This window comes from Poromitra crassiceps (assembly GCF_964638095.1).
Source record: "Poromitra crassiceps genome assembly, chromosome: 19".
Lineage (NCBI taxonomy): Eukaryota > Metazoa > Chordata > Actinopteri > Beryciformes > Melamphaidae > Poromitra > Poromitra crassiceps.
Window position 1 is genome coordinate 3,684,746 of NC_139646.1, and position 25,683 is coordinate 3,710,428.

The 25,683-nt window shown below is 44.4% G+C and overlaps 2 protein-coding genes across 3 annotated transcripts; one reads left to right on the forward strand and one right to left on the reverse strand.

The window, feature by feature from the left end:
- The first annotated feature begins 115 nt into the window (after positions 1–115).
- ndufb7 (NADH:ubiquinone oxidoreductase subunit B7) lies at positions 116–1,762 on the forward strand. The gene is made up of 3 exons (XM_083655737.1): positions 116–364; positions 1,059–1,227; positions 1,612–1,762. Exons 1-3 carry the CDS (start codon positions 253–255, stop codon positions 1,697–1,699), a joined length of 369 nt encoding a protein of 122 aa, XP_083511863.1. The 5' UTR covers positions 116–252; the 3' UTR covers positions 1,700–1,762.
- Positions 1,763–4,526: 2,764 nt separating this feature from the next.
- On the reverse strand, positions 4,527–24,359 carry tecrb (trans-2,3-enoyl-CoA reductase b; the record flags this gene model as incomplete). Of its 2 annotated transcripts, XM_083655694.1 has the most annotated exons (12): positions 4,527–6,878; positions 7,132–7,220; positions 7,745–7,802; positions 8,053–8,096; positions 8,204–8,276; positions 8,607–8,712; positions 9,967–10,082; positions 10,822–10,925; positions 11,779–11,823; positions 11,946–11,997; positions 21,193–21,243; positions 24,326–24,359. In XM_083655694.1, 12 exons carry the CDS (start codon positions 24,338–24,340, stop codon positions 6,705–6,707), a joined length of 927 nt encoding a protein of 308 aa, XP_083511820.1. In that variant the 3' UTR covers positions 4,527–6,704. The 2 variants fall into 2 exon arrangements, with proteins under 2 accessions (XP_083511820.1, XP_083511819.1); XM_083655693.1 differs by lacking the exon at positions 24,326–24,359 and having other exon boundaries at positions 21,193–21,381.
- Positions 24,360–25,683: the final 1,324 nt, after the last annotated feature.

Here is a 25,683-nt window from a genome sequence, read left to right on the forward strand (position 1 = left end):
GAAATGCGTGTAAAGTGTATGCAACACTGGTCACCAGTCAGCGGAACTAACGTTATTGTAATTTGTGTTCCGGGGGACGTGTTTCCCTTCAGTACCCGACTGTTTATTATTTCCGTTGAGCGGCGGAAGTGGCTGCAGGGAGCTTGTGGAGGTGACCGAATGGCAGATAGCAGAATAACTCTTAACATATTAGAGTAGCACGAAAAACGAACTCATACATTTGTTGATAAGTGTATTCATATCGTTCGCACCATGGGAGCTCACCTCGCTAGACGGTATATCACCGAGACGGAGACTGAGCCAGACCCAGCGAGGAAATACGAGTTCGACCCCCAGCTCGGCTTCGATGAGAGGAAAGAGAGAGGTCTGTCAATGCTTACTACTAGCACTGTATCTAATAGTGTGTGTTTATGTGTTATCTGTGTTGTAGGTTATGTATTATTTAATATTATCTACTACCATGCCGAATTAACTACTCAAACGTAAGTTGTTATTGCAGGGCCACATCAACCTTACCAGGGATGCAAAGTAGTCACCTTTAGGGTCCCAAAATATTGCACTTAAGTACATGATTTTGAGTGGTTTTGTGTCTGCCCTGTATCTGTCACCTTTTTCTCACTCTCAATGAGTTTGCATCCCTGATCAACTCTTCTAAGCCATGCTTAATCCATAGTATTCCAATCCATCAATACACAATTACTTTGGTAGATAAATAGGAAGTGTTTCCAGTCGGATGGCAACATACTAAATAATAAGCACAGTAATGTACTAAATAAGCACAAGTACTGTGAGCTGATGTGCATGACATAAACGACTAATGATTAATTAAATAATTTAGGCTACTTTCATAGTGCACTGTGTCATTTGAATGACTTCTTGGTGCTACCAACAATGTCTTGGTGGGCCGGAATTTCCATATCCAATTGTCCACACCTTTACACAAAAGCCCAGTGACTGCATTGGCATTGCAGTAACTCTAGTTTTAATAGCACAATGGATAGTTGCATGGGGTTCTGCATATTGATAAATTACTGTAAAAAGTTGTATCCCTTCAACAGAGATGGTAGCGAGCCAGGAGCAGATGAACCTGGCCCAGCTGCCAGTGGAGCAGAGGGACTACTGCGCCCATCACCTCCTGAAACTCATGAAGTGCAAGAGGGACAACTGGCCCAACTTCCTGGAATGCAAGCACGAGAGACACGACTGGGACTACTGCCAGCACCAGGAGTAAGTTTGGACGTTTGCAAACTTTGATTTGAAGTCTTTCAAAGTCACACAATTTGCTCTCCTTGACAATGACAGCGTTTCTGCAGACCAAAACAAAGTGTGTAACTGGATTAGCTAGGTTATTTGTCATGTATAAGTATAGTGAGAGCAATGCTGTGTAGGCCTCCAAGGTTGAGTTCATCACTAATCAGTGATGCTCTTACTGCAATATTTTGTAAACTAATTAACACATTTGCCTTTTTGAAGATGAACCTTAAAGGAGCTTTCGTGTGTCTTTTTCGCACCACCACTAACTTACACCTGCACTGAAGTGTATTCAAGATTCACAACTTTGTGTTTAACAGCTTAACTGAGGCTACATTCCACCTGTGTTTCTGTCTCCAGCTATGTCATGCGTATGAAGGAGTATGAGCGGGAGAGGAGGCTCCAGCTGAGGAAGAAGAGAATTGAGGCCCAGGCTGAGGCTGCGTGATCCGACTCTTCTTCCTCTCTGTATATACCTGCTGCTGTCCTTAATAAACAAGCTTGTTTAGCACCACCACCCAGAGTTTTATTGATATCAAGACATTCAGTAACTAGGGCTGTGAATCTTCACTGGCCTCACGATTCGATTCCATTACGATTAATCTGTCAACGATTCGATTCGATTCGACAATGCATCTCGATACAGCTCAAAGTATTGCAGCTCCAAGTATCAAATCCTCAATTTTCTATTACTGCACATGGCTACTTTTTCATCAAGTAATACAAGCAGTCAGATAAATATCAAGTCCCTTTTTTACTTAGAAAGTGCTTTAAAATCTGAATGTCAACAGAAATTTAAACATAAACGATTAAACGATTAATCTGTCAAAGATTCCATTTGATTCACACATCTGCATCGCGATGCATCGATTAAACGATTAATTTTGACACCCTTACCAGTAACCCTCTAGTTGTTGATATATATATATCACCCAACAGTTTAATACAGATGCTCAGCAAATTGCAAAATCAGAAGTTTGTCAGTGATCGGCTGTAGATCAGGAGGTAGAGCGGGTCGTCCACTAATCGCTTTGGATAAAAGAGGTCGGTGGTTCGATTCCTGCCTCCTCCAGTCTGCATGTCGAAGTGTCCTTGGGCAAGATACTGAACCCTAAATTGCTCCTGATGGTGTGCCAGCACCCTGCGTGGTAGCCTGCCGCCATCGGTGTATGAATGGGTGAATGTACCTACTGATTGTAAAGCGCTTTGGATAAAAGCGCTATATAAATGCAGGCCATTTACCATTTACCATGATCGTAGTAGCTGGTTAATCAAAGTGCAAATGAGATTTGAAATTCATCTTGAAATGTTGGTGAACGTGATGATGACATGATGACTCATCTAGAGTATAATCAATAGTATTTATAGCCCAGTTGAACCATTCATACGATACCTTTCAGCTGTAAAAGTGGCTTTAGTGACTTTACTCTTTACAGAAAATGTTTTGTGATCCTGGACAATTTTAATGTTAATAGTGATGCTTTTTTCTTCTTCTTTACATACGTAAGACTGTAAATACTAGTAATAGTAATCTTCCCACCTAACATGACTTGTCCGTTGACATTACACTTGCAGATGCACACTATCAGGTGGTAAACGTAGATTTGTTCCTTCCAATTATCAAAGCCAAACATCCATTCCAAAGTCAATTATTGGCATTAGTGGTAATAGTGGTAATGTTACAGTAAATAGTAAACAATATCTACAATGCCATAGTGACATAAATGTTCCTGGCATTACCAGGAAACACTGGGCTTCAACTACCAATTGTATAAACAGATTTGATCTTGAATGGTGTTCACAAACAATTTCACAAAGCACTGCTCTGATTAATGTGTAATACCAAAATGCGTTAGCAATCAAAAAATAAAATAGGTGAAAATGAGGTGACCTCTTTTTAGTTATATTTTTTTATTATTGGTGCGCTGCTTCCTTTCAACAAACTCTTATTGAAGTCTAGCACCCAGCTACAAAGTAGCCTTTTGGGAGAATCACCATTTAATCATTTTATTATCTATCTTTTTTCTTTGGTACAAGCACAAGCCTCCAGTAATCTGAAATGTTCTTATGGTCAAATTTGCTCAAGAGATTTATTCTGACATTCTGCCAGATGTAAACCAGAGTTGTTTATGGTTAAAGATCCCAATTTTGTATATGCCATTGCCATATAATGAATTTTTACATATAGGCTATCTGACCTAAAGAAATGTAGACTAATATGTGTTAATTAGGTACAGTATATGGATTGGTGGAGGAGTTACAAATGGCTCATGATGTGATGCATTTACTTCGTATCATTGTGAGTTTAGTATAAGGTGTAAATTAAGTCACTACACAAAACTGTTTACACAGCACAGAAAGAAATGTACGGTATATACATACAGTAATAGATCACCATTAACCTGAGAGAGATGCAGATGCTTTTGGAAGTCAATCAGTCTCTCCAGCCCCATCTTTGGCTGGATGCCTTCCTCTATCCCCCATTTAGAGCTTTCAAGTACCCGGCCCACCACCTGTGGTCAAACAAAATGCTGCACATATCCTCTAGTTTCATATCAAACAATTTATTTATGATTATATAAATTGTGTGGGGCTTACAAGATACAGCATCTACAGTCATTTCCTTCCACTTTTCTTTCTCGGTGTGTTACTCTTGATCTGACACTTGACAATAAATGCTTGTTTTGTAGGAGCCTCAGTCAATCAAACTTATATTGGTGATTTCCAGAAGTTCTTGTTAAAGCCAGTGGTTAAACCCATTTTAAATGGGATAGAAACGTTTTGCCTCATTAATTGCAGGGCAAATAGGGTCATGAGGTTTCCTATTATAGCATGATGTATTATTATATCATACAAGATACGAGATCATTTTAATAGCCTAGTGAGTAATCATATTACAAACAAGGAATTTGTCTTTGTGCAGTATGCAGCAGAAAATGGAGCAAACAGAAAACAATCTGAAATTATAAATTGCAAAGTAAAATATGTTCCTACATAATGTAATAAGAAACCTCACAAATAGACCCTTCTCACGGGGGCCATTTTGTGCCGAAAAGGCAGGGCAAACACAGGTGCAAGCAGAACACTAATGAGGGTTTCCAAATTCCAATCATGGAAGTTGGAAACCCTCATTAGTGTTTTGCTTGCACCTGTGTTTAACCTGCCTTTTCGGCACAAAATGGCCCCCGTGAGAAGGGTCTATTGTGCATGTAACAGTGGTGTGTTGGTAAAAACTCCTTTGGAAGAAATGCAGTCCTCAATCCGATTGACACCTATCACATTTTGTTAGGACACAACTGAGCAAGGCAACAACATTTTGGTCAACCTTTTTTTTAATAAATTACTTTGTCAGACATCAACAAAATTCAAGTCCCAAAAGAAAGCGCAACCACGGGGTTGTCATGTTTTCAAATTGGATTCATGGATATCAAAACTACCATTTCTTCACCAGATGCAGATACAGCCCAAAAAAGAAACAACAAAAAACAACAACAACACTGTTAGATGAGATATGAGATCAGGGGCCTGTACTACAAAGCAAGATTAGTGGTTTAGCGAGGTAACTTCAGGTTTAAACCTGGTTTGGCCGTACTACAAAGCAAGTTAACTTCTTACCGACATATATTTCCATAGCAACTTATGCTTCACACTTAACCTGGTCCGCAGCAGGTTAAGTTGCAAGGATAAGATTAAACCTTAAATACACTGCCCCACGAACCAATCGAATCAGCAGTTTGGAAAAATGGCCAACCCCTTTCTGGACGAGTTTCCCATCTAGGAAGGAGCACGAATTGTAATGTTGAATGAGTAATGTTAATCAATGTTAATGTTAATCAAGGACTAAAGCCTTGCACTTGTTGGCTATTTTAATTAAGCCCTACTTACCACTTTAGAATATGTTTTTATATATTCATTTTTGTGCTCTCAAGTAGCCTAGATACGTTGTTTGATCCCGCTGATCGATTGCAGCTGAATAGTGAGTGGAGAAATATCACTAAACCGGCATAAAAAGGTTACATAAACGTCTCCAAAGCGCACGGTGCCGTGTGCGCAACGGAGCTGAGACTGACGTTGGGTTGGAATTGAAATGGTCATACATGCTGGAATAGCCTCTAAGCAATTTAATATGGGATCACCTGCACACAGGCGATCCCATATTAAGATGATTCATATCTAGGCGACTCCTGCATTTTGCAGCTGCAACTGTGTTGCTTTTGGCCTGTATGATGTGATTGAACTTCATATTTCCAGCATCATTATATGAAATATGGAGATATGCGTCTCTGCTGACATTACAATAGCCATGTGACCACAAAATAGGCTAGTTTTTATCAATGAAAACTATGCCCGCATCGTCTCAATTCAGTTCAGCAGTTTTCTCTTTTATAGGCTATTAGGATATCATTATTTTATTCATTGAGCATGCGTTTCTAAATCTATGGTCTAAATAGGCTTACAGATTGTGGAAATTTATAGACTGAGATTACACATTTACATTTTTACACTCACAAAAAGCTGCTGTAGGAAACAGAAATCGCTTATCAAAGTAAATCAAATGACTGATGTGAATACAAGCGTCAGCTTTAGACAGTCTTTCAGCAGACTATCCAACGCGGATTTTCATTCTGACAGGCTACATTAAATATCCGCTAGATTTGGACTGAGATAGATTACACATTGCTTCCACAAAAGACTGTAGATAGAGAGCTGTAGATAGCCTACGAAACCGCTCTTCAAATAAATTACTTGTGTGGATAAAAGTGGTCACTTTAGACAGTCATTCGGGAACAGTAATAATATCCAACGCAGATGAGGAAATAGGCGTGTCTGGCGCTGTAGGAGTTGGAGCAGTCCATATTGCATTGTGATTGGCAGTTGTTAAAAACCACGCCTCTTTTGCGGGCACGAGCTCCAGTGCACGGGCATTTTCATGTGCACGCGCTGTCAGCTTGATTAGAAAAACCTGGTTCGAGTTAACGAGTGCCAATCGACGTTCGTAGTACAAGTTAACTACAATCGAGCTGATCTGGTTTAGACAAACCAGATCAAGGGACAGATCCTGGATCTTCTAATACAACATTCGTAGTACAGGCCTCAGATCTCTCCTACTGTCTCCGTCATTAAGATCAGAATTACAGCTTGAAGCTCAGACACAGATAAGCCATGATAGCCAATCAGAATGGGTTGTTCATTCATAAAAAAAAACGCACCAGAGCAAAGATATAAGTGTTGTATGCAGGGGAGAAGGACAGAATTGGGTACGGGACAAAAAAAAAGAAAAGAAAAAGGAGACAGTTGAATTCTTTCCAGGTATTCCAGTGTAGATGTTGGAGGAGGGGAAGAGGGAGAGATAGATCAATTAGGGTTAAGGGTGGAGGGGTCGGGGGGGGGGTGTACTTGGCTCCTACAAAGCGGGCAAGTTGGATGGGAAGAGGCAGTTGCCATGTACTCCTCTACAAAACGAAGGGCAGGATAGGTGAGCGGAGGGGCGGGTAGTCACGGAACTCCTTCAGGTAGCTGCGGTGCTTCCCCTTGGCCCACACCGTCATCTGGATGAAACCCACAAGAAAGAAGAAGCCCACCGGCAGGCACTGGGTCATCAGTGTGAAGCCAAGCCAGGAGCCCAGCTACAGGAGGAAGAGGGGAGACGGGACACACACACACACCGTTACCACCAGAGGGCAGCAGCTACATGCAATAACAGTAACAAAGCTTCCAGGGTTCACAAGACAGTCCCATTACCTAAATGGGTGAAACCAACACACGGCTGTGTCCCTTTTTTCTGACTAAAAATGTGAGGTTAGAAAACTCATATTGTACTTGCCCCACAGAAAACACATGATCAGCCAGCAAATAATAAATAAATAACGCATGTCTTACTTCGTAGGTGTAGTTGGGGCAGGAGACCAGGAGGAAGATCCAGGTGAAGGGGTTCTTAGTTGGGTAGGGGATCTTCCTGGTCTTAGAGCCTGGGGGAAGAGAGGGAATGAGTTGAGGAAGGTCTCAGTCAAAATGTTGATTTCAGTGTTTGATTCATGTGAGAAGGAACGTGCAGGTGCAGCCTATAACTTCAAGCATCATTCTGGCCACAGTGAGTGCTAAGCCAATTTCCTAAATGTTCTCTCATCATTCTTCCTTCAGTCCAGTCCATATTTCGACCTGGCCTTGTTCTTCCCTTAGTCCAGTCTAAAATCTAAAAGGTGTGGTCAAAGTACCCACGCTTTACTACACTTCGTTTTCCACCTCAGAAATGTGGTTTTGGTATAGCTTGGAGTTGAATGAAAGTGAATGTTGTCTAGAGGTAGAAAAGAAAAGACACATGGTAACTGTTTCTCTGGTTAAAAGCATGTTCAAAATCCACAGGAAAAGGAGAGAGGGCACACTGGAAAATGGGCTTAACGTTTGTAGCCAGAATTATGCTTGAACCGTTTTTGCCTTCATCTATTTGAGTGACAGGCAATAAATGTGTGCGTGTGCGACAGGTGTTGTGTACCTGGTGGACGGAGGTTCCGGAGAGCAATGTGGATGGAGAAGTTGCCGATCTGACAGAACTGAGGATGAAAACATTGTTACCCGGGGGCAGCAGGTCAGGGGTAAATACTGAGAGCTTACAGAGTTCATTATGGTAAAGCTGGAAATCGTTATGAAAAAGCTCTTGACAGCCACTGATTGTTTGCTTCTGAGGACGTCAAACAAAGACAATTGACATGGGAAGATGGAGCTAATGACACGTCTATTTACATGGATCCAAAAAAAGGTTTGCAGAACAGTGTCGAGGGGGCAAGACAGAGAGGTTCTTACCAGGAATAGGATGAGGGCCAGTCGTATTTGTTGCTCCCCATAGACTGCAACAAGACACCCACAGTTAACATATGGTATGCACTGGAGTATAAAATGATGAACGGTTCTAGTACGTGCGTGCTTGTGTGTGTGTGTGTGTGTGCATACTTACTGGGTGGTGTATACAGTGGGTGATTGATATAGTAGGCCATCCATGCAGCAAAGCCCCAGTAGTAGGTACAGTTCTGAAACAAAGAGAGGTTCAGGCTGGAAAAATCACCGCACTACTGATACTACTACTACTACTCACATCCCCTCACCAAGACTTGTGAATGCCAGCAGGGTCATATTTAGGTTGTCAAGACACAGCCTCAGCAGATTCGCATACAAAATTTGATACAACCCATATGACATCCTTATATCATCGTCTAATTGGTAGTGTAGCGCCGTTAACGAGCTGTCTGAGCCGGGGAGTGCGATGGAATAGGATAGGATCACTTGGGTGTGCAGCGTGAATCTCATCTGTGCACTGGGGTCAGAGGTCAGTCAGGCTAGCGTTACGCTCGGTGTCTCACCTTGAAGATGTTGCGTAGCGGCATGGTGCCATGAGAGAAGCGATGGACGAAGAGCGTCTCCAGCAGCCTCTTGACGTAGTGGAAGGAGTGACACATACAAGCCAGACTGGAGAGAAGCAGAGACAAACTACATGACACTGTGTTCTTATAGGATGCTTTGATCTTCCACTCGTATTTTGTTTAACCTCGATGTATTCAGGGAGAGATTTTCAGGAGTGCCCCGTTCACATTCACACCTGGAAGCTGACCAGTGCAACCACAGTCTGATCTGCTGCTGGCCACTGAGCAGCTCCACTGGAGTGGTTGGGGGGTTAAGGGCCTTGCTCAAGGGCACCTCAGTGGTGGTAATGAGGGAGGGGCAAGCGCTGATTTTTCACTTTCCCCACCCAGATGTATCCTGCCGGTCTGGGGCGATTGAACCGACGACCTTCCGGTCACAAGCTCGCTTCTCTAATCTTTAAGGCCACCACTGCCCCAAATTGTGCAGCTGTAGAGCAAGAGCTCTCGCTATCTGATTAGCGCAAGCTAGCCACAGTACCCTGGAGAAATCAAGGGGGTAGCATTGTAGCATTGTTAAAAGTAGAAATGGACAAAAAGAAAGTGAGCCCATTCTGAAACGGAGGATGTTGGTGCATGACATGACATGCTTCTAGGAAGAAGAGAGCCCGGAGCGTTGATCTTGTCCAACAGCTCTGCCTGGATAGGGTTTCACGGTCTGTTTTCACATTGACGTAATTGGCAGTGTGGCTAAAGTTGAGACATGTTGAACATGTTGAGCAGCCCGTAATGTGGCATGACTTCAGTGTGACATGCATCATTTAGAGGAGACGCCCGCCTGCCGTATCCAAACCAATGATTGGGGGGGGGGAGGGGGGGGGGGGGTGCAGCCAGTCACATTCAAACAAGTGAAAATTTTGAAATGCAGGGTGGCAGGAGCAGCCCACCCTACCCTCTGTCACCCTGCATTTCGAAATTTGCATCCCCCCCCCCCCCCCGCCCAATTTTTAGCCAATTGTCATGAACACAAACACACAACTACACACACACACACACACACACACACACACGCCTGATCGCAGCCTTCCTGCAGTGCGCTCGTTGTCCTAAATGCTCGCGATGTTTGTAAATCTCTGTGATAATACCGTGTTGGAGACGCTCACTGTACGAGCCAGTGTTTACTGGTGGTGAAGTCGTATTTGGAGACACTCACTGTACGAGCCAGTGTTTACTGGTGGTGAAGTCGTATTTGGAGACACTCACTGTACGAGCCAGTGTTTACTGGTGGTGAAGTCGTATTTGGAGACACTCACTGTACGAGCCAGTGTTTACTGGTGGTGAAGTCGTATTTGGAGACACTCACTGTACGACCCAGTGTTTACTGGTGGTGAAGTCGTATTTGGGTGCGTAGATGAAGGGAACCCGGAAGTAAAACATCAGATAGAGGAGCAGAGGACCGGCATACTCTGTCAGGAAGACCTGAGGAAAACAGAAGAGGCAGAACTGTTACAGATAATCCAGTAAGTTTACATTTCTCTCTCCTACAGCACACACAAATTCTGATCATATACCTGTATTCATTTTATGCTTTCACTAGCCCTCTGTCCATCTTGTCATACCATTAATAAATTGTCTGGCTGGCATATAAGAAACATTAATATCTTGCATTGTATCTTTTCTCAACTGCAGCCATACAAGCTCTCCTTTCGCCCCCACCATTCACCAACTTCCCTCCACTTCTTCTCCCTCCCTCCCTAAAGTCAATATGACAGCAACTTTCATAGTGAACCTCCCCAAAGTTAAGTAACCTTGAGGTCAAGAGGACATTTTCCCCCTGAGGACATCTCAGCTCCATTTGATCCCACACACACACTCAGACCTATGTGGGCTTGTCAAGACTCCAGCCCCTCTGCCTAATTGTCAAAGCATGTGTGTATACTCACTGTGACCCAGCTGATCTGGGCTCATGTGTGTATACTCACTGTGACCCAGCTGATCTGGGCTCATGTGTGTATACTCACTGTGACCCAGCTGATCTGGGGTGTATACTCACTGTGACCCAGCTGATCTGGGGTGTATACTCACTGTGACCCAGCTGATCTGGGGTGTATACTCACTGTGACCCAGCTGATCTGGGGTGTGTACTCACTGTGACCCAGCTGATCTGGGGTGTATATTCACTGTGACCCAGCTGATCTAAGCATGTGTGTGTACTCACTGTGACCCAGCTGATCTGGGCTCCGAGGTCTCTGAAGTAGAAGGTTGCAGTGGTTCCCACAGGAAGATACTGGAGAACGTCCTCATCCTTCAGAGACTTCCCCTCTGCAAGACACACACTGATTTTTAGGTGACAGGCACTATAGGGCTGTGCAATTAATAGAATTTTAATCTCAAGTACAACGTTGGCTTCCCACAATTATGAAAACAGGATCATTGAAATCATTTTTTTTATATATATTATTTATTTTAGTTAGCTTATTTCTTTTACTTTTATTTGCATTTATTTCTTTGTTTTTCAGTTCAATTATATTTAAAGTGAAAAGAAATCCAGAAAATATTTTTTTCCAGTGCATGATGTTGCCAAAGTCAATGAGTGAATCATGTGAACTAATTGTCATCTCAATATCAGTCAAAAGAATTGTGATTATGATTTTTGCCAAAATCGAGCAGCCCTTTTAGGAGGCGGTCGGGCACCACTCCATTCACTAGATCAGAGGTTTTGACGATGGAGGCGGGCCTCTCCAGGGGGGCTCCAAGCAGTTTCAGGGGAGGCTCAGTGAATGGAAGTGAAAACATATTGCAGTGTCAAAAGGAGAACTCATAGAATAGCCTAAATGTGTGTGATTTGGTTAAAGAAATAGTTCAGAGATACAGTCGTTTTGGGGAATTTGAAAGTGTTTCCACCTTTCCCAGAGTCAGAAACAACTAAATGCTTTCAGACAGACCTTTTTTCATGCATTTGGTGCAGTCTGAAGTATACCAAACAGCAATATTAGGCTAGCTGCTTGGCTCAATTGTTGAATGTCTATTGAATCAAATCATGATCCCATAGGCGTCCAGGAATCGAGTGAGGCGGGCGGCTTTCTCCAAGCTTTTGTCTGAGGGGAGGCCCACAGTCTCAGACTTTGAAAACCCCTCTGCATTAGATGATACGGAGAAGTATCGGCTGTCTTACTGGGGTCGAGGCGGATGGACTGTCTGGCTGGGTACCACTGAGGATCTGAAAGAGAGAGGGATGAGAGTCATTCATCAACCTGTCCTGTGTGTTGTCTGTGCTGCCGAGGGGATTTCCTTCAGCATCAATCTGATTTATGAGGCTTTAGAACGCCAACCGACACTCACGGCTCTTGTGGAACATAGACTTGATCTCCCCGATAGTGGCATTTGGCTCAACCTGCAAATAACAAGGTATTAAGTGTGGGTGGGAACACGTAGAACACACAACGCGCATACACGCACACGCGCACACACGCACGCACACACACACACACACACACACACACACACACACACACACACACACACACACACACACACACACACACACAGGAAAAGAGATAATGCTCCCGTTTTCCATTCATGTTGGTGATGAGTGATAAATGTAGCTCTGGCTGTGCCCACACCACATGGACATAGGCCATTTAACAGCTGGTATTAGGGCTTCAGAGTCCCTGAGCGGCGCGCGCACGCATGCACACAGCCAAAATACCCGACCTTGTGCCAGTTTGCCAGCAAAGGCAAAACTACCCCAAATATAAACACAATGACAACAAAATGGAAAAATACATGAACACACAGCTATTACAGGAAGGCCTAATAGAGCAGTGGGATTGAAGTTGTGACAGTTGTTTAAAGTCATCACCGCATCCCCGTTATCTGATCAAATGGCTTTATCCACTTGGGTTGAGGCAGCTTAGACTCTACATAGCCCCCCGAGACCCTTCGCTAAATGGGCCAACAGAACCACTGTCTGCCAACAGGTGGCGATCTACTTTTTACTGATAGAAATAAATCCATCAAAGTTATGGTCGGCCGTAGTTTTCAAGATGTCCTTTAAACTTTTAAGTCTATACTCTCATGAATCCATACATAATCCTTTTGTATCAATGATTTCCAAATATTTTTACATTTGAATATACTGTAAAATATCATCATAATTAGTCCTAAATATGAATATGAAGTCAAGCTTCAACCTGGAGTTTCAATCAATCTCCTAAGATGATTCAGCTTGAACTACATTTGGGTCTAATTACTCTAAGGGCAGCATGTAATGTAAGGCTGCCTGAATTCATATAATTCAACATAACAACAAGAGAGAGAGAGAGAGAGAGAGAGAGAGAGAGAGAGAGAGACAGAGAGAGAGAGAGAGAGAGAGAGAGAGAGAGACAGAGAGAGAGAGAGAGACAGACAGAGAGAGAGAGAGAGAGAGAGACATATAAACAATTTATCTGCACTGTCTGGACACCATTATGACCCCCAGAGGTTTACCCTGTTGCTTGTTTTCAGTTTCAGTTTCAGTTGATTTATTTGACAGGGCAAAAAAGCATAAAAACACTGTAAAGGTAATTAAAATACTTTTGAGCCGTACTCAGTAGAAATGCTGGTTTTCACAGGTTCCTGTCGTGCAGCAAGAGGACAGGAACCATTAGGAGATTCTTCTACAGCCAGCCGTTCAAAGCCAAGAGACCATTATAACACCACAGATACAGTATCTGCCTCATAATTCTCTCAAGTCTTTGATATGACATCAGTGACACCAGCCTCTGATGTTGTGCTAGTCTATTTTAGCTTAGCCTGGCTCATAGCTGCTAACACGCTTTTTTACTAAGAGCCTGGAGCAACCCTGCAGTGGAGAAATGGCATTTTATTTTGGTACAGCAGTGAACATAATGCACGGCCTCTCGGTGACGTTCTAAACTCTTTCCCCGTTAACCGTGCTAACTTTACTCACTGAGCATCCTGCAACTCACTCTGGCTAAAAACACACTCACTTCCTAGATGTCACCCACGCAGGATATCCACTAGGCCAGGGATACTCAACTTGCTTTCCCCGGGGGCCACTTTCGTGAAATGATAGAAGGCCAGGGGCCAGTTAATAAACAATCAATATACATTTTTCTGTAGTGGATTGTAGGTTTTTGGGGTGTCAGCCGGAGTTTAGTCTGCCTGGGTAGCGAGCAGACGGCGGTATTTGACAATTTAGCACCTAAATCATAGATTATTGAAAGATATTCCATATTCCAGACTGAAATGCTATAACAGAAGTGGAGTATTGGCCAGAATGACATGAACATTTGGACACTTAGGCCATGTTCACATTACAGGCAAATCCGATTTGCTGATAAAGTCATTAATCATCATTATCTTGATTGGTTTCCCAAATCTGATTTGGGAGTGTGTCCGCACTGCCACAAATCTGATTCTCAAGTCGGATCTGTGTGGCCAGACCTAAACAGCCTATCTGCATGGGTTGCTATGGTAACGACGTGGGCGTCAGTAAATACGTACGTTGGTGACGTGGTTTTCCTGCACAGAAGCATTTGATGACAAGTTGCGAGTGACATTCAAATCAGATTTGGTGGATCTGCGTGTCCACACTCAAGTCACATCAGTCGAAAGCAGATTGGAAACTACCTCCATATGTGGTTTGGGACAAGTGACACAAATCAGATTTGGAGCGTCCAGACTCATAAAACCAATCTGGATAAAGTCATTAATAGGTCACTAAAGTTCACAAATCAGATTTGACCTCCTAGTCTGAACATGGCCTTATTCAGCGGGTATCTTGCATGTTGCGTTCAGGTACACTGTAAAAAAAAATATATATATATATATATATATATATATATATTTATTTTTTTTGGCAATTCCATCGCGGGCCACACAGGGGGCGCCCGCGGGCCCCATGTGGCCCGCGGGCCGCCAGTTGAGTATCACTGCACTAGGCCACCTTCTTACAGGGGCAAGGCTTGATAGATCTATTCAAGTCATTTGGTGAAAAAGTCCTGGAGTTTTTCCTATCACAATATCATTTATATCGCAGAAAGAAAACAATTTATATTGCAATGTCAGTTTTTTTTCCCAATATCGTGCAGCCCTACGTTTGTATTAAACCATTATTCCCACTGACTGAACTCCATGGGAATTCAAGCCACAGGATTTCATGCTTGTGGGAGGGCATTGGCTTTTGGCTGGTACAGTAGAATAGTCCAGGACCCAGACATGTAATAAGTAATTTATTCAACACTGTGCCAAAGTACTGTATGACAGTACAGTTATGAGTCTGGTAGTGGCACTTCATCTCAATAATTATGTTCAGCAGAAATTGGCCTGAGCACTTTTTTATTTGAGGGCATTTACAGTAAGTGCCTATAAGTATGAATGAAAAGTTAAAGAACTACAGATCATTTTGTTCATGGTCACCCCATTTCTTGTCCCTTGTATCTGATTCCTAAACAGTCTCCTCACAGACTTTGTTTGAACTTATTCATTATTTCTACATGCGTTATTCAGTCATTACTGAACAAATTACTCAAGTCTATAACCCTGACCCAGACATGATATTGGACCTTAACCTTATTTCGCCATGGGAACTCTGCTAAGCTGACAACTGGGTAGAAAGCTATGATAATCCTGCGAGGATGGCACCTGATATCTCCCGGTCCTGAAGAACAGCACAGTCGTGACTAACAGGCTAATAACACCACTGTCAACCTGACTAATGCACCTCTATACTGTATATCAACAGGCCTAGCACTAACAACCAAGTAAACCTGCTTAACACTTAATACAGTAATAACTTACACTAACAAATTAACCTCAACAATAACAACTGACAGGCCAAGCACTAACAATAAGCTACATTCACTTCATATGACAAGTATATGCTTAGAACAATCAGGGGTCGGCAATTATTTTTCCTGGGGGCCACATGAAAAACCCAGATTGTTGTTTTTCCTCTCACCTGCAGTGCTATTTATTTATCCATCTAGCGCGTTTTGTTAGTTGTCTGAGTTTTGGAGATATCGGTCCTAAAGATGTCTGCCTTCTCTCCAATACAATGGAACTGGATGGCATTCGGCTTGTGGTGCTCAAAGCACCAAAAACATACATTTGAAAAAATCAACAACAATGTCTCTTTCCAGAAATCACGACCTGGTTACCCAAGATAATCCACAGACCTTGTTGTGAACAGGATAATCTAGGAACTATTTTCCTTTTCGACCATACTACTCCCACTAGCTAGTAGCTAGCTGCTGCTCTAGCTACTGCTAGCTGCAGTTTCATGTAGGAACTAGCTAGCAGCTCAGCTAGAGGGTGTAGTTTGGTCGAGAGAAAATAGATCCTACATTAAACTGCTCACAGCAAGGTCTGTGGATTATCTTGAGTAGCTGGGTCCTGATTTCTGGAAAGAGACATTACTGGCGAGTTTTTCAAATGCATTTTTTTTGGCGCTTTGAGTATCACAAGCCGAGTGCCATCCAGTTCCATTGTATTGAAGCGTGATTTCTAACCCCACATAGGATAAGCAATAACCACGCCCTGTGGCGCTGGGATTGGCCAGGAGCATTGAAGCTTGGGACTAAAGCACCTGGGGTTTTTCATCTTTTAAAATAAAGATGTTTAAAAAAACTATTGCTTGTTACATTTTCAGTGCTGTACCTTTTCTCTGGGTAAGAATTGAGCTTGAAATTAACGATATGATACATTATATTATATGAGCTATGAACGTGAACACAACACCCTTTATATTATTGCATGTGTGCATTGTGTGTAGATTACAATTATTATGCTTATTATTATTATTACTATGCTAAGGAAGGTAGGCGACCAAAATTAATTTCAATGTCCGCTCTCAATGTCCGCTCTCGAAATCGCTGTCCGTTCTCAAGAGCTATTCAGTTGGTTCATGAAATCGCTGGGCTGCGTGCCCTCCAGTGTTGCTCCTGGCCAATCCCGGCGCCACAGGGCGTGGTTATTGCTTATCCTATGTGGGGTTAGAAATCACGCTGTATTGAAGAGAAGGCAGAAATCTGTACGCCCGATATCTCCAAAACTTAGGCAACCAACACAAAACGATCTAGATGGATAAATGGCACTACAGGTGAGGGGTAAAATAGGTATTTTGGATTTTAAGGTGAGCTCTACACATGTCCCAGAAAAGATCTCTCTGGAATAGGCTACACATAGTCCTGGCAGACGTTTTAAGGTAGTTACTAGTCTCGCTGGCCAGCCTCCTCTCCCTTCCGTCCGAGGAGTCTGGCGCCGCAGGTCTCCATAGTGGGATTGCGATGGGCGGCGCTTAGCGGCAGTGCCCTTGGAAAAGTTTCAAACAATCCAACTTGCCGTTTTCAGCGTGTAGCAACGAGCTAGCGTGTAGGTTTCTGCCGTTAGCTTGCTAGCTAGTTAGCGTTGTTGTTTTCACTGAGGCGGCAGGGCACTATTTACAGCCACACACACGGAGGAGGGAGCGGAAGCCGCTCTGATTGACATGGTCGGAGCCAATGACAGAGCTTCTTAACACATTCAGTGCCAGCGACGCCATATGGCGTCATTAGAAATTTACCGTACAGTGCCAGCGACGCCAAATGGCGTCATAACTCGATTTTTTTTTTTTGACGGGGGGGTGTCGATCTATGCCTCTTACATCGCCTCTTACAATATTCAGAGGTATTGAATGTGTCTAACCTATTTTACAGAACCCTTAGGTGGCGACAGCGCTCTCCAGATGAGAGAACGTGGAGTGAAACACACAGAAGAAGTCATTGGGGGGAAGGAAATCGCATCGCATCCGTCCGTATGCAGCGGCTTCATTGAAGCAACGTTTAGCTGTGCCCCTGCAGCAGCCAATCTGCTATCACAATTGAGCACCTCGATGTCCGCTGCAACAGCCTCCGTGTCCGCTGCAACACATGATCAGCCGTGGATTTGTTATTATTCTCAACTCGAAGCATGGGAGCTGGTACACGCGGCTGTAAAAAAGCAGGATCTAGCAGACTTTTTCAGTGCTGAGCTCAGGCAGAGAAAACGAGAAAACAGCAGAGCAGAGAGACACTCCTCCCACAACGGGGGGGGGGGGGGGGGTGAGGAGGGGGGGAGGTGGGCACGCAGAGCCAAGTACACAACACAGACCCAGACAGCAGGACAGGGTTGGCAAACGCAAGCCAGAATATCCGATGCCCACCAGCAGCAAAAGATCAGCAAGAAGCTGCAACCAGCAGCGCATGCAGGCGCCAGCGCTGCTGGTTTCAGCTAAAAATATTATTCTTCCAAACAAAATTCCCTTGCCTTCACTGTTTTATTGAAGGAAATTATTTTTGAGGTGTGACTACATCAGAAAATTAGCTTCAGAGTCAGTGATGTGCTTGAAATGTTTAATTTCACAAAAGGCTCATTATCTCAGCTCGTAGAAAAAAAGCTCTTTTTTTCGTTCAATCAAGCTATCTTCTCCGGCTCATAACTAAAGAACGGAAAATGGGATCAATAAACTTTTTTTTGCAGGTGATAGAAGAGAGTCTCATCGTTATTTGTGCGTGTTCAGTGTTTACATAGTAATTATTAAAGAAATTATATGACTGTTTTAAAATGCATTGCGGCCTATGTGGCACAGCAAGCAACCTTTTGCCCAAGGGCCGTGGCACTGAAAGTGTTAAGCGGGGAGCGGACATCCGGCAGCGTCTGAAACTGACGCTTCCAATGGGAGAGCAGAGTAGAGCAGGGGGAGGGTTTATCCAGACTCTTCGGACGGAAGGGAGAGGAGGCTGGCCAGCGAGACTAGGTAGTTACAGACTGCAAGATCCTCGTCAGTCTCTGTTCCTTTCACACTATACCAGTGTATCTTAAAGTGTGGGGCGCGCCCCACTTGTGGGGCGCAGTGGTATTACAGGTGGGGCGCGGGTGAAATCCGCGGAACCAATGTTTTAGCCATTTTTAGGTCGGACTTCTTTTCCCCGTGAGGAAATAAACAAACCCCGCGCTTCCGTAGTGACCCGTTCATTCATCAGACAGACTGGAGGCTGTTTAGTTTAGATTAGTGCACAATGAAGAGACATTTGGCAGGGATAAACAAGGAGTCGGAGGGCGGCAGTCAACTAAAACAACCGAGACGAAAATATGATGACGCCTATCTTGCTCTGGGATTCACAGTCAATGCGGTAGGAGACGAGGAGAGACCAGTCTGTGTTCTCTGTCTGAAAACTCTGGCAGCGGACAGCATGAAGCCTAACAAATTAAAAAGACACTTGGAGACAACACACCCCACTTTCGTCAATAAGCCACTCGGGTTATTTCAGAGGAAACTCGGTGAATACCGCAAGCAGGAAAATCGCTTTGTAAAAGTGGCATCAGTGAACAGCAAAGCACAACTAGCGTCATACAAGGTCGCATACAGAATTGCACAGTGCAAGAAGCCGCACACCATCGCTGAGGAGCTCATACTCCCAGCAGCTATCCATATGGTGTCAACTATGCTGGATGAGACCAGCGCTGCAAAATTGAAGACTATCCCGCTGTCCAATGACACAGTTGCAAAACGTATATGTGACATTTCAAATGATCTCGAGGAACAACTCACGGAAAAACTGACAGACACACGTTTCGCCGGACGAGGGTACGGACAGCAATAAAGACTGCTTGCTTATCGCCTATGTTCGCTTTGTCACGTCGGAGTCACTGAGTGAGGATTTGCTGTTTTGCAAGTAGCCTACGTTACAAGCAGAGCAACAGCTGAAGAGCTATGCTTCTGGACAGTTACCTGACACAACACGGGCTGAATTGGGAGAACTGTGTGGGTTTTTGCAGCCACTAATACTGAGAAAACTTGAGTCCTCACAATTATTATTATTATTTTCTGCACAGGTTGCACTTTATTATTCTTTTGAAAAGATTTGCAGTGGAAAACAGGCTCATTGCAGCCACTAATACTGATAAAACTTGAGTCCTCACAAATGTCTGCACTTATTATTTTCTGCAGGTTGCACCTTATTATTGTTTTGAAACGATTTGCAGTGGAAAACAGGCTCATTGCAGCCCTTAATACAGTGATAGTGACTTGAACTCACAATTAAGATATTTGAATAGATTTTGTTTTGTAGAGGTTGCACTTTATAGTTATTGTTTTTGAAAAGATGTGCAGGGCAAAACAGCCAGAATATAGAAATGAATGGTCATTATGTCAATAAAAGTTAAACTTGGACCGTTTTGTTTCAATTTTGTTGGGGCGGTGGGGCCCGAAAGATTTTCTTCCTCCAAAGTGGGGCCTGACAGAAAAAGTTTGAGAACCACTGCACTATACTAACTGTCTGTCTGTAGTCAGGAGTCTTTGAGTCGTTGTGGTTTTCACACTATATGACTGAGCTGCGACAGGGGATCACACATCATGACTATATATTTCACCTGGAGAATCCCAGACAAGTCTGCGTTATTCTTTCTAAATACACGCTCGCACATCGATGGGTCATTCTCCAAAATCGGTTCGTTCAATGTCAGATTTATTACGTCTGTGTTATTAAGTTTGCGGCTATCTTAAATATTATTTCAGGTTTCAGGTAGATAATAGAATGATTTTAGTAAACATATACGATTTGCACAGCTACTTAAATGCTTTTGAAATTAGTTTTTTGGTTGTGAGAATGGCCTCCTCTGTCAGACCACTTTGCCTTGTTTGTAGCGTGCTGCAGACAGACAGCCCACATCATGTCTGCCTCACTACGCTCTTCTCTCCCGACACCACCAGATATCTAGCATATATATATATCTCCTTAACATACACAAATAGTGTAGTAGCTGTACTGTACCGTACTGTAGCTGCTACCATTATGTATGTCTAATGTTTAATTAGGTATATGCTATTTGCACCTGTACGTCAAATACGTCGAATTTAAAAGGTTTAAGCACGTCTAAAGTATGCACATGACATGTGCACCTATGTGCAGTGAATATGCCACTGTCTCTGACTTGTCTTATCACTATACTGCCTTATTGCTTGTTGTGTCTCTTGTTGTTTTTGCACTCATATGCCCTGTTATATTTGTACTATGTTGTAAACGGAGTCTACAGCACAAGAATTTCACATGTGATACTTGTACCACGGGTGACAATAAAAAAAATCTTGAATCTAGCAGGCTAGATATCTGTCAGACCTCTCACTCATCGGTGAGTGCTCGGGGTCAGGGGTCAGGGGTCAGGGAGCTCCCCGCTCACATCTGTGATGGGTGTTGGGGGGGGGGGGGGGGGGGGGGGCTCCAAAAACAGCTCGCTGAGGACTCTGAGCGCCTAGTGTGAACTTGGCATTACAGTACTATACCAAGCCTCATTGCACCTGTTGCATTTAGTAAACATCCAGACCCAGCACAGACCCGAGGACACACACACACACAAGCAAACACACGCACGCGCACACACACACACACACACACACACACACACACACACACACACACACACACACACACACACACACACACACACACACACACACACACACACACCTGGGGGGGAGCTGGGCTTAGTAAAGTCAAATGAGCATGCTACGAGCAAGGATGAAAACTCTTACAGACAAACGAAGAAGAGAAGGAAGTTCTTACGGTACCTTGTCCAGGAAGCAGAGCTTGTCCTTTGTCTTGGCATCCAGGATCTCCACCTCAAAGAAAACAACAGCTTTTTTAGCTTTCTTAGCGGGCTTGCGTTTGGCCGGTGCGGAGGCTGCGGACGGCGCAGAGGCCGCCGCCCCGTTAGCCGGCTTCTTGGGGCTGGAAGCTTCTAGAGCGAGGCTATCCATAACCACTGTCCTCCTGCTGGACTCACTTTATTACCTTCTTGCCCCCTCACTCTGCCCCCTGGTTCTCTCTCCTCACTCTCTCTCCACTGACTCACCCAGATCCACACACACACACACACACACACACACACACACACACACACACACACACACACACAGAGAGAGAGGAGAGGGGCAGCACTCCTCCCCCCTGCTCCTCCAGCCCTCCCTGTTCCTCCTTCTGTCATCCTCCCTCCCTCTCACCCTCCCTCCCTCTCACCCTCCCTCCCTCCTCCCTCCCTCTCACCCTCCCTCCCTCTCACCCTCCCTCCCTCTCACCCTCCCTCCCTCCTCCCTCCCTCTCTCCCTCTCACCCTCCCTCCCTCCTCCCTCCCTCTCACCCTCCCTCCCTCTCTCCCTCCCACCCTCCCTCCCTCTCACCCTCCCTCCCTCTCTCTCACCCTCCCTCCCTCCCTCCCTCTCACCCTCCCTCCCTCTCACCCTCCCTCCCTCTCACCCTCCCTCCTCTCATTCCTTCCCTCCCTCCCTCCCTCTCACCCTCCCTCCCTCCCTCCCTCTCTCTCACCCTCCCTCCCTCCCTCCCTCCCTCTCTCCCTCCCTCTCTCCCTCCCTCTCTCTCACCCTCCCTCTCACCCTCCCTCCCTCCTCTCATTCCTTCACTTCTGGCATGCTGCTTTATTTACAGTCACTGCACCAGTCGACCCCACACAGCGTCGCATGCGTCAGGATGAGCCGTTCGTTCCCCATGCTAATTATTCACGCTAGATCGTTCCAGTATGTCTGCTGAAGTAGGTTTGGACAACACTGATCAGTAATAGAAACATGTCAAGAGGCTGCAGCAACTTGGTTTTGAATAATCCCACCCCCCAAAAAGACACCTGAGGACCTCCCCCCCCCCCTCCCGGCCACCCCACAAACCCCCAGCCAAGAGGGAAGAGGGCGGAGCGGGGCATTATGACAAACAGAATCCCCCCCCCTCAGTCTGACCCCCCTCTCTTCCTCTCCCCAGCTAAATATAAATGTCTATTGCTGGCTCTGCCTAACCAGCCCTCTCTCTCCCTGCTGACCCCCTCCCCCCACCCTTACCCCCGTGTAGTGACGTCATAGGCTCAGTGTTGACTAGACTTTGAAATGCTGTCATTCAGTCAGTCAGCCTGTCTGTCTGTCATCAGGTCAGAGACACTTGGCTGAACGAGGCTGGGGTCTCCCATGCGTGAGCCACCTGTCTTTTAGAGCCCAGTCGTATCTTGACACCAAGTGGAAACTCGCATGTGGAGACAGCCTCTCCTTACACACACACACACACGGGGGTGTTAAGACTCCAGACTCTAAAGGATTACTTAGGGCATTCCCCCTCTAGCCAACACCCCCACCCCCCATCCCCCAAACCCCATCCTCCCCCCGGGGAATACAGTACACATCATTTGTTTTGTCGTGTTTGTTTCCCTCTTTCTTTTGCTTGTTTGACGTGAGCAGATTTTTTTTTTTTTTTTTTTTAATCTCATCGGCATTCGTAAATCATTTAAATCTTGTCTTTCTGTACTTTCGCTGGGTGCTTTGAATAAACTAAGTTCTATGTTTTATCACTGTACAAATAAACCTTAAGACTCTCTCTCTCACACACACACACACACACACACACACGCACACGACACACACACACACACACACACAACAAGCATGCTATTGTATTTGTGACTTCTTCTCAGGCGAACAAACCCATCTCAGTCCTCCCCTCTCACCATTGCGCTGTACCTCCCCCATGTTGTCCATATATATGCTGTCTATGTGGTGTAAGCAGGGCAGCAGCAGGTGTCACTGTGAGGGCGATGATGCAGCTCTCTGCTGCCGCCTGCTGAACATCTAGTGAAACTACAACTGTGCACAGAAAACCAATTCATTGACAATTGAGGTCCAAAAGCCAAGACTGTCAATAGTACAACTTTGAATATTTGGAAATATAAATGTTTTAGTTGGCAGCCTTCTTATTCATTTTTTATTTATTTCTTATTTCTTATATAAGCTCAGTATAGCCTCCTGTTCTTCTTAGCCACCAAGGAGACAGCTGTCTGTGGAAAGACACCACTGGCTGGGGCGGTTTCTGTCAGACTGCTTCAAATCCTGTCTGATGGGTTTCACTGCTTCTGAAACTATGTGGTCAGATTCAGAGAAACTTTCAGTGTCTCCAGGAGGCTACAAAAGCTAATAGGAAACGTTTACATGAATGAAACAGAATGGTAAAACAACCTAATGCATTTTCAATTTACAGCTTGTGCAAAACAAAATAGGCAGTAGGCTATCATCACTATATGCGTCATAATAACTGATGAGGCATGCATGGCTAGTGCACTCAGCAGACCCTATACTGGTTAAAACCAGTCAAGTCACACCCGAGCAAATGGGGTAAAAAGAATGACAGCGAAACGGTAAAATGAGGTGATCTTGCGATTCTTGCGCACTTGACTGTTCACCTGCATTATTGGGTAATAACAAGATAAGAGCGCCAGCAGTGCAGTGGCTCACTCTGACCAGAGGTGGCGATGATGGCCTGCATAGTTCCAACACAGAGGGGGTCGAGAGGGATCTGTCTGTAGCCTATCTCGCGAAAAAACGCACAGCCTGAGCCGATATCCAGAACATGCAACGTGTACACTTTTTCATAACTTTGGGTGCAGCTTGACTATGTCTCCAACACTGGCCAATAAAACCGTTAAATTCCGTGCGCCATGCCACAAAAGCCGAACCCGACCATACTAGCATCCCAGCCAGCCCTATGACAGGCGGAGTGGTAACAACATGAGATCACCATTGTTTAGCCCAACATTGAAGCTTTACCAATCTACTGACGTTCACGCTTCACAAATCGATAACAATTCCACAATGACAGTCCAATTTGGAAACAATATCCCCCATTGAGGGTTTAGAGTTACACGGCTATACTTACCTCGTAGTGCTTCATCTTGGCAGCCTGCACTCCCTTCCTTTTAGCCAAGCTGTGTGACAGACAGCTGCAGCCTCCAATCAGAGCAATAAAATGCGTTTACCACGCTCGTTCCGCAGCCAATCAAAACGGCATACCGTCAAACACGCCCAGACTGTCAGCACTGTAGCCAATGAGATGTGGGCAAATGGGGAGGTCGGGGATAGGCTAAACTTTATTGGATTTATCGGGCTTTGAATAGTAGTTAATGTCCGTTGCTGCGCACTGCGCAGGCCTACATTACAGATTTAAATGGTGAAGAAGACTCAGGTCGTTGTGCTAGATTTGTTTTATCCTAAATATTTTAAATGTGTCTCCCTTACTATATTCTCCACCAGAGAAGAACATAGCAACATTTAGTGGATTGTTTTCCTAGTATTTGCTTTCAAACGGTAAATATGTTTTGAACATTTCAGAGATGAGTGGGTTCAAAAAAAAAGTAACCAACTTGCCTGGTTGCCAAATAGCCTAATGAAGGGAGCTCAGCTCACGCCCGTTTGTGATCTGAACAGTGGTGTATAAACTCAAAAGCTAGTATCATACATAACAGTATAGGCTACCCATTGGTTCTCATAGTGGGGTCCCCCGGGTGTCCTTGGGGGGGTTACAGGAGGTCCCCAGCAAAAATATTTTATTAATTTATAATATTAATTACAATGTAACACCATGACAGAATGTATTGGTCATGGGTGTCATACACTTTCTGTAATAAAACATCATTGTGTGACAACCCTCCCACTCTCCTGGCCCTGTCTTGCAGCAGCCTGGTGTTGGGAACCTACTCGTTAGGCTGATTGGGGCCACCTGGGCACGGTGTAGGCCTACTCATTTGGCTGAAGAAGAACTTCAGACCAGCAGTCTCTCTCCCTCCTCACCGATGCACTTTTTGTTCTGTTTGTTTAGAGCTTGTGTTGTCAACTTGTCTAGTTATTTCCCCTTAGGGGAGAGTGGGGTGAGTTGTGCCAGTTTTTACTTGAGGTGTCTTTAAAGTGAGGGATTGACAGTAATGCCGAGCTCCAACTAGAATATGTAAATATATTTCAGGATGTTGTGCACCACTGGGAACACTCCCTTTGGATCTCAAATAAACTGTTTAAAAAATATGGCTTTAAAAAAAACAGTGGTCTCTTGGCACAACTTGCCCCCGGTGCGGGGTAAGTTGTGCCTTTGGAGAGAATACGTTGGGGTAAATTGTGCCATTGATTACTGAAGTAAAACAGAACATTTTCATCTCATATACTGTAATGCTATATCAAAGCAAGACAAAATAAAGATAACACTAAAGTCCAGTGTACTATAACAGGGTTAAACAAGGCTAAACG